Source organism: Terrapene carolina, unplaced genomic scaffold (genome assembly GCF_002925995.2).
Source record: "Terrapene carolina triunguis isolate 2854851 unplaced genomic scaffold, T_m_triunguis-2.0 Scaffold20397, whole genome shotgun sequence".
Lineage (NCBI taxonomy): Eukaryota > Metazoa > Chordata > Testudines > Emydidae > Terrapene > Terrapene triunguis.
The window spans coordinates 4125-13192 of record NW_020684748.1 but is presented as its reverse complement, the minus strand read 5'-3'; the positions used below and the strand labels follow the sequence as shown (position 1 = coordinate 13192).

Here is a 9068-nt window from a genome sequence, read left to right as displayed (position 1 = left end):
TTTCCTGAAGCTCACCCCTCAAAGCAAAGTTTATTCAAACAGTAAAGAAAGCGACATGTCTGGTGGTGAAAAGTTCTGTGCTGTTTCTTCTCACCTGTGTTTCCTGAAATGCAGATTTTTCCTTGTCTCCTGTCTTCCCCCTCTTGTAGTCTGAGGACTGTTTACAACTTGTATGTAAACTGAGGGAAACACACATTAATTTGTTTCAGACCTGCGTGACCAGTGCTGCCTAATGGGGCTACGTGTGTTTGAACGGGTGCCAACACCACCATTTGGGGGAAATCATAACTTTACAGATGTAAGCAGAGTCTGAATGAGCTCTCCCCTGACATCTAGTGGTGAGCTGTGGAAAAGGACTTCAGGAGCTGATCTCGTTTGCATGGTCACACCCACCCTGTCTAGGTGCTCAGCATGATGGGATTGCTGGCCCAAATGGTCACTTTTGGCTGATGTGGGATCCCCACTCTCCTTGTTATTGGGGCAGGAGTAATAAAGCGTTGTTATCCTGGTTATGTGAATCAAGGGTAGCAGAACTGTACTTGGCATTTCCCAATTGAGGGACTCACCCTCAACTAAACAGCACTCGCTAGGCAGGGGACGTGGCTTCCAAAGCCCAGTGAATATATATATATAGAGAGAGAGAGGACAGATGTTTGTACCTGGGGGTGTGGGCTCTGTTTAAGGGTCCTAGACACCATTTGACCCTTTCTCTCTCCATGGTATAATGAAAAAGCTAATTTAGACTCCATTAAGAGTCTTGTTACATGCTGTAGAGATTAAATCACTGATACCTAGGTCTGAGTATTAGACATACTTTGGGACATTGTCTCTATTGCAAGAAACTGCCCAGTGTGCACCAGCAGTGAGACTCCCCCACTAACAGCTGAAATCACTGAGAGCTGCGTTAAGTGGGGGGCCTTGAAGAAATCTTCAGCTGTTTGGGCAACAAGTGAGTGCCTGAGCAGTGCAACATGTAAGATGCCTCCTTACCCCCACCCCTGCCTTCCACACAGGGTGGGAGGTGAACTCTGCGGATGAACCTCTGAATTCTGGGGCTGCACTGGCCAAGGACCGCAACCGTGAGTGGGGTGCAGAGAAGGGACAGGCACATGAAAGAGACTTTTGGGTTGCTGGACTTAAGAACTTGAGGGGAAAAGGATACTGCCCAACTTACTTGGGGGTGGGCCTTTTGCTCATGGTTTATGTTTATGAACCCTAGTTGTGGTGTTTTCCCAAATTAATGCCGAGTTACTTCCCTCCTTTTATTAAAAGTTTTTGCAACATTCAGACTCTGTGCTTGTGCGAGGGGAAGTATCGCCTCTTAGAGGCTCCCGGGGGTAGTGTGTAATTGTCCCAGGTCACTGGGTGGGGGCTTGAACCAGTTTTGTGTTGTATTGTTGAAAAGGAACCCCTAGATACTGAACCCAGTCCTTGTTGCTGCCAACTCTGACAGCAGAAGGGTTACATATATAATGTTACAAAACACATTTCACAGTGATATTATTGACCAGCAAGTTATTAGTTTTCAAACGATGCCTTACAAGGTATATTTGGTATAAAGATTATTAAAATAGAGTGTAGGGTGTGAATACAGGAGTATATGCTGTCACAGTGTGGTACCTCTCTGGAGTTGTTTAGTGACTCACCTTAATCGACCCCCACCGTTTGGAGCTCCTGAGGAGCTGTGGTCACCCTCGCCCAAGCTTACCAAGTCATTTGTACATTTAACACACTGGTTCCCAAAAAGACTGCAGGGGGTTGCAATACCCCAGATTCTCCAGACCCCCTCACTGCTGGGGATCGTCTCCTCAGTGCCAGCCTGAAATTTCCCCCTTGCTCAATTCATCCCAGTAGCTCCAGTTGCCCCCTGGTGCCTTTAATGATTTCTTGCCCTTCTGAGGTTTGCATCTTTCAGACTGGGACATGGTTCTCATGGCTCCTTGCTGTATCCACAAACTGCAACACATTCCTTTCTGCAGACAGCCTCCCTGCAACCCCTTGGGTGCCATAGGTTGGTTTTGGCCTTGGGTTCCACATGATGTTAGCACTTCCAAACTCTGTCCACCTCCGCTATCTACTGCCAGCAATGCAGCTGTGCTGCCCTGTGAGATACAGACTGTGGATGTCTTCATGCAAACCCAGCCTCTGAATTTGTGCCTGGGAGCCTCCTTTGGTGAAAATGTGGCCCTAGAGACAGCTTGACACGCCTTTTTTTTTTCTTTTTCAGGAGGCTCCTCTTTCCCCTCCCTGCCCAAAAATGTGTGCTGCCCCTGGTCACTGACTGCTGATTTTCACATCCACGGGCTGCACTTCAGGGATAGATTTCTTTAAGGCACTTTTTACTGTAAAATATTTTCCTACATGTCTTTTATAAAGAAATTGCTGTGCAAAAATGTGCAGTCCTGAAAGTGCAGGTTGCTAATTAAACAAATGCTAATTATTCCAAATTCCAGAGGGTAGATTGTTGCTGCTTGAGTTATGTGCCTTCTCTGCAGCATTTTAGATTCTTGAAGGTGTCTGATCTCCACTGTGTAACCTTGCTCTGCAATATATTTGTCGTACTCAGACCTGATTCTTAGGTATGTTGAGCTCTTTCCTGGGAATGGATTCTGTTGCTGACAGAAAACTGTATTAAAATAGCACAGCCACATCTAGATGTACATGGTTACAAGAGCAATAAAGATAAAACGCTTTCTACACTAAACAACTTAGACTTGGTACAAAGTGACGTCCCTTACCACTGGTTCACAGTAACGTTGCTGACCAAACTCTCAAGCCAGCATCTGCTCCCAAAGTCCAACAGCTTTTTCTTTTGTCATCTTAGGTGAAAAGAGAGCGCTGGGTAGGGAGAGGGAACATGGGGTGTTTTGCCTCTCACTTTTATAGTCCAGTCACTGTTCCAGAGCAGGGATTCAAACCTGGTGAATTAACCACTTGGCTATTGCGTGGGGTTAGCTGCTGTCTCCTCCTCCAGTCCTCTTGTGAAACTAGCGTGAATTTTATTTATTTGTTTTTATTTTAGCTGAAACTATTCAGTGAATTCAACACCAGTTTGTGAATAGTCTTGTTCGGCCCCAAAGTGCATTTTTTAAGGGGGGGGGGCACAAATAAATGAAATAGTGGAAAATTGTCCCCCACCTCTACTTGTGATGTCTTTTCGCTAGTTCTCCCTTCACTATAATCTTCCAGCCCACACAGGACCTGAATATCAAATGCAAGAAAAGGCTTCTGGGCCATTTCTATCCACCTTATAAAAGCAGGGAGTGGGAAAGGGCATAAGTCCAATTTTTCCCTTTGAAGCTCACCTACATTATTCATCATTCACGTGACAGACTGACACTACAGAGGATTTGTCCTTCACACACACAAGTGCAGAGCACTAATGTCACTGTCTATATCAGGAGAGCGTCTTTTTCACAAATCCATTTCGATACAGCACTGCAGGTTTCAAAATGAATCTGATCCGCTTTTATCACCCCGCAGCTGTTCCCTTCTGCAGGATCCACTACCTTGAACCTGGGAAACAAAATCACTGTTTAGAGTTTTTAACCAAGATTTATAGCAGCTTTTCCTCATTCTGACACCTCTCACGAATTTCTTCCTTAACAGCTGAATTGTTCCTACAGAGCCCTGGTTGATAAGACTTCCTAGCACATGATCCTGTAGCTGGCTGGTGTTTTCCAGAAGTGGACACGACTTGTTCACATTACAAAACCCAACCCTCAGGATTAGCCGCACTGTTGATGTAAATCATCTATTGAGGTTTAGGACTGATCACCGCTCTGTGCAGAGGACTGTGCCTAGCACTGAACATCCCTTGCACCCACACATAGCCTCTACTCACAGCAATGTTGGAAAGCCAACAACCCCATGCTGGGCAGCTTACATGGACTCCAAGGAGAACAACACTCACAGTGTTTGATTTAACAGGGAGCCGTCCACCCAAATCCTTTTCCTTGCAGGGAATGTAATGGTGAGTCCAAGCCAGATCCGGTTTGCATCTTTGGAAGTAGTTTGTATGAAGGCCTGTAAATGACATGGAACAATAAACTGACAGGGAGAAAGGAGGTTATAGTGGTTCAGGTGCTAGCCAGAGACTCAGGACAGCTGGATTTTATTCCCCTTTCCAGCACAGACTCCTGTGTGACCTTGGTCCAGTCACTTAGCCTCTGTCCCTGCTGGGGCAGAGTTAAGGTTGTGGTACGTTCTTTGTGGTCTATGTTGTGCTACTAGTGAAGTGTCCACTGCCAGGTTGTAGAGCATAGGTTATGTACTTGAAAAATTAAGTCCTTTGCTTTTTAGCTTGTGTAGGTACCTTGTGTATAGAGCAACCTTAACTGACACACAACAGCGGTTTTGTGTATTAATTATTGCTAATGCTGCTCATCTCCCCAGAAGTTTTATTTACCATCTCATCCTGATCCCGAATCATTAACAGTCGAGCCCTCCTCTTCGAACAGTCATCGCGGCTCTTGTCCCAGGGAGCTTTTTCTTTAGACACCCAGTAGCACTTGTCCGTGTGCAGCAGCCAGTTTGGGGGGCAGAGCTTACACCCTGATCCCTCTGGAGGGGAAAATGGAAACAGTTAATGGAGCTGAATTTTTGACGAGTGCTGAACTTCATCCCAGTCAATCACAGAGCCTTCGTGCAGCTAGAACTAATACCCTTATTTTTGTTTGGGGACAGGTCCAATATTCAGTCAGCAGGAGGCGCTGCAGCCAGGAGTGAGGGGTATGGGTGAGGATGTGCGCACTCCAGTCCTGGAATTGTAGTGGCTAATGCAGGTCATGCTCAGTTGGGATTCTCCTTCACTTTCTCTCCTTAGCTATTGGGCAGTGTGCACACAGTTAGGAAATGTCTGTTTTATGGTGGCCCGTGCAACCTTAATTCTGCCCCCATGTGGGTCCACCTTGTGCACTGAATGAGGCAAGGCCCTGTTGAGAAAACAATAGTATATGATCACGTAATTAAAGATTGTCTATTAATGCATAAGCACAAAGGGGCAGAATTATCCATTCACCATAAATCTGTCATTTCCCGACTTCTGAGTGCTTGACTTTCCCTCCATTCAAATAATGTTTTGGAATTTTCTAGTTTAAAAATAAAAGAACAATAATTCTATGATGTGCAACTGGAGCAACATGCCCAGCATGAATCATCAGCAGGGTTTGCACCCTGAACCGTCAGCATAGACTCGATCCCTTCAGCCACAGGCACACTGCGTTAGCTGGTGGTAGGAAAAGGCTGTGATGTGGGGGAAGGGGCTGTTCGGTTCAGAAGCTGTCAGAAGACGCCCATCTCAGCTCTCGCCCTGTCTCTGGGGGAAGCTTATGGGGCAAAAGCTACATGGTCAGCTGCTGGGCTGTGGGGAGCCTGGCCCAGCTCTCACCATCCCAGCTACAGCTGCTGTGCCAGCTCCCGATGCAGTGCATGTCCAGACACAGGGTGAGCCCAGCACTTTAGAAGGCTCCTGCTGTTATTATTTTAGCATGTGACCAAGCTTTCCTGAGGCTCACAAGCAAGAAGGGAACCACCACCATTTCCAAAGTTCACATCTCAGCAGAGCCTAAGTGAAATTTCTTGAAACAAAGAAAAGGCACTTCTCCAGCCTGAGGACTCTCCCTGTGCTGAATTTTCAAAGGTCTCCTGCGAACTATAAGGTGCAAGAGCGTCTTTAAAAAGTCAGAAGAAATTTTTCCAGTGGAAAGTGTAAGTGATGTCTGTATTTAGGTTCCCTACCAGCTTCACGCTATAAGTAGTTTGTAAAGCCCTTTGGGACGTAAGGATCTACACAAGAAGGATCCTTAGTGCATTTTGTACTGTACACACTGAGAGTTACCCTAAGTGACCACTAGGTGTCACTGAAATACGGGGAAGCAGCTGAGAGAGCAAAGGAGCAGAAATTACCTCTTGAGTTGCTGGATGAAGGTTCACATAGAAACTGTTTGAAGCAGAACGGAAAATCCTTCAGCTCAGTGCTGCAGTTATAGCCGTAGCTGGTTCTCTCATTGGCACCGTCATTCCCCAGGCCCTTAAAATTTCCTTTTGATAGGAAGGAAAGAGCATGATTGTGAACCACAGTTAACTATTCCGGGTTCGCAACCTGAGACTGAGAGTGTGTATGTGCAAAACAAACACGTGCACATGCTACGACAAATTTAGAGTAGGGAAAGAGAAAGAACAAGACAGAAAATCTCATTTGTTGCACATTGTAAGATGCCTTCCCTTTTCCCTGCACACTTAACAGTGGAGTTGCCATAGCTGGATCACAGGGGTTCATGTATCAAGCTCTTAGCTACACATTGTTCATGTAATATTTTGCTCTGCTTTGGAATGATGAAGCGTCCATGATTTTATTCACAAATGTGTTAGAATCGATAACCCTGACTCAGTGCGGGGGGCTGGACTGGACGACCCCGTGAGGTCCCTGCCAGCCCTACATTTCCAGGATTCTAGGAACAAGAAAGAGTCTCCGTGGAAACGTGGGGGAAGAGGAAATCTCGCGGTGCAGCGCTACACTCAAGTGAATAACTAGCCTTGAGTTACTCACCCCACACGCCCATTGCTACCACAGCTCCCAGCAGGACGATGTTCCCAGCCCAGACGACCCCCAGAGCCATCCGATGCCAGCGGGGACACTGAGGGTGACCTGGAAGAGTCAGTGTTTGGTGAAACATCTGCACATAGTGCAAGAAATAATCACGACCAGCTGCTTTCCAATGGAGCCTGTGCAGCAGCCTCTGATGGGGGTTATGTTCCCCCTCACATAATAGCAGGATAATTTTAAACCTGTCAGTCAAGGACCAAATCACTCTTAGGCCAGCCCTGTGACTAACCAGATGAAATACTGGAAGCTGATGAGCATGCGAACACCGACCTCCTGTTAGCAACGTCACCAGTTAACAATGTGGTTATGTCCGACTTACGGTGTATATTCTAACAGTGACCATGTGGCTGCATGGCAAGTCTGTGCTTCAGTCCCCCCAGGCCTTGTCTGGGATACAAAGGGGCGGCACCAGGCGCTAGCTAACACACGCTGGAAGTCCAGCATAAACACGTACACTCTACACTGGTCAGATTAAATCTCAGGCTCCTGCCCACCTTTCAGTTGATTCATTTATAGAGCATGTGCTGCCCTATGCCTTGCCTTGTCTGGACTCGAGTTTTAGAAGGTGTTAGTTGGACTGAGCCAGCTGACGTGATCTGACATCACACCGTTAAACCCTGTTCAAGGTCTAAGGATACGTCTACACTGGAGCTGGACGGAGTAATTCCAGCTCATGTAGACGTACCCATGCTAGCACTGCTTGAGTTAGCACACAAAATATAACAGTGGAGCCAATGGTGGGAGGGGCTAGCTGCCGGAGCCTGTACCCAGCATCTCAGATGGGATCGTACTTGGGCGGCCAGCCCGACCTGCCGTTTGCACTGCCCCAGCTATGCTGCTATTTTTAACGCACTAGCTCGATTAGAGCTACTGCGGATATGTCAGCCCACGCTGAAATCACACCTTAGATGTACTCTAAGATTCTGCCACCCCCACTAGTTCCAAGCCTTGTCTGGCCTGGCGGCTTTAAACAAGCTTGGAGCCCACTCCTGTTCTTGCTGAGTGCCCAGAGCTCCCATCACAAGAAATGCAGGATTGGGCCCTTATGCCTCAGCTACCCCAGCCTGCAGTCTCCTGGCCCTAGGGACAGTGGCTTCCACTCCTGAGACCTTTTTAAAGTTTAATTCCAGAAGGTGACAATGAAACACATTGTTATGTCTGACTTTATAGATCGGGGGAGATGCTTCTGTAGGAGAATTGAACCCAGGGGACCTAATTATAGATGGGAGACAAGGGCAAGGCTCTGAAGTCCTGTATATTACAGAACTCACAGGGGAGAGGAGAAGCAGCTCAGGTGTATAGTTTGAGCACAGATCTTTCTTCTGAGCTGATACAGTAAATCTAGAACTCAGAGAGGTGCAGGAGATGCTCAGATCAGTGTTTCCGCCGTGTATTTCTTTGCTTTTGTCAATATCAGAATTTCATCTTCCAGCCTGTTGCTCTTTCACCCAGCATGGTGGTTTCTCTGATGTCCCTCACAGTTTTCTCCGATCCTGACAGACCTATCTAATCTCTTGACATCCCCCAGCTTTGCAGCCTCCTTTCCAGATCATGAATATATTAAACGCCAGGTGTAGTGCAGAACCTTGTGGCAGCTCACTGCTAACCTTTTGTCGTGATGAAACTGGCCATTAAATCCTACTACTTGTTTCCTGTCTCTTAGCCAGTTTCTGTTCCAGGCTAGTACTTTACCATTCACCCCACGAATACTTAGGGCTTGTCTACACAGGGAAAATGACTGGATGGTTATTCCCAAATAGCTCTCCAGGTGGACACTCTATTCTGATTAAAAATCTCTTTATCCCAGAATAATTAGTGCACTTTCAAAGAGGAGTTATTATTCTGGATTAAAATCACTTTTAAAATCACTGTCCTGGTCAGTTTACCCATGTAGACAAGTTCTTATTTTCCTCACTGACTTCTTGTGAGGGACCTCGTCAACTGGTCCGGTTGTGTGCGTATTAGTGTATCTGTATTCTGAGCACTTGGGATTTGTAGGCAGGCAGATTATACAGGCACAATGCGACTCCCAAATCTAATCTGTCCTTCCTGTACAGTCAGGGCCAGCTCTGGTTTTTTTGCCATCCCAAGCAAAAAACAAAAACAAAAAAACCTCCAGGAGCGAACTGCCGAAGCAAAAAAAAAACAACCCTTCGAGAGTAAAAATGCTGCCCCAGGAATGCCACCTCTGGAGTTGTGCCGCCCCAAACGCGTGCTTGGTTTGCTGGTGCCTAGAGCCGGCCCTGTGTACAGTTCACAGTCAGGTGCTACAGTATCGCATTGATTTGGGGAATTCTACCACCTACTATGTCAGATCTTCTATCAGCATCTGTTCCAATTCACCTGCTTGTTGCTTTCACACTTCTCGCATTGGTAAATACACACGTACAGGTTTTATTTTTGACCATCTGCCTGTTTTTATTTAACTCCCTTGATGCCCTTTTGCAGAATTTACTTTTGT

At 46.5% G+C, this 9068-nt stretch overlaps 1 protein-coding gene across 1 annotated transcript; it reads right to left on the bottom strand.

Annotated features, from left to right (window-relative positions):
* Window positions 1–3392: 3392 nt before the first annotated feature.
* Window positions 3393–6620, bottom strand: LOC113408622 (killer cell lectin-like receptor subfamily F member 1). The gene is made up of 5 exons (XM_026661964.1): window positions 6551–6620; window positions 5908–6042; window positions 4409–4563; window positions 3914–4026; window positions 3393–3516 (listed from the first exon to the last, which is right to left on the bottom strand). Exons 1-5 carry the CDS (start codon window positions 6618–6620, stop codon window positions 3393–3395), a joined length of 597 nt encoding a protein of 198 aa, XP_026517749.1.
* Between the last annotated feature and the right edge of the window lie 2448 nt (window positions 6621–9068).

Bases quoted from the DNA above. Each gene is read 5' to 3' on its own strand.
- LOC113408622 (XM_026661964.1), bottom strand. From the start codon at position 6,620: ATGGCTCTGGGGGTCGTCTGGGCTGGGAACATCGTCCTGCTGGGAGCT. The intron at 6,043-6,550 runs GTGAGTAACTCA...TCCTATCAAAAG, and splicing joins GGTAGCAATGGGCGTGTGGG to GAAATTTTAAGGGCCTGGGG. The intron at 4,027-4,408 runs GTAAATAAAACT...TGTCATTTACAG, and splicing joins TTCGGGATCAGGATGAGATG to GCCTTCATACAAACTACTTC.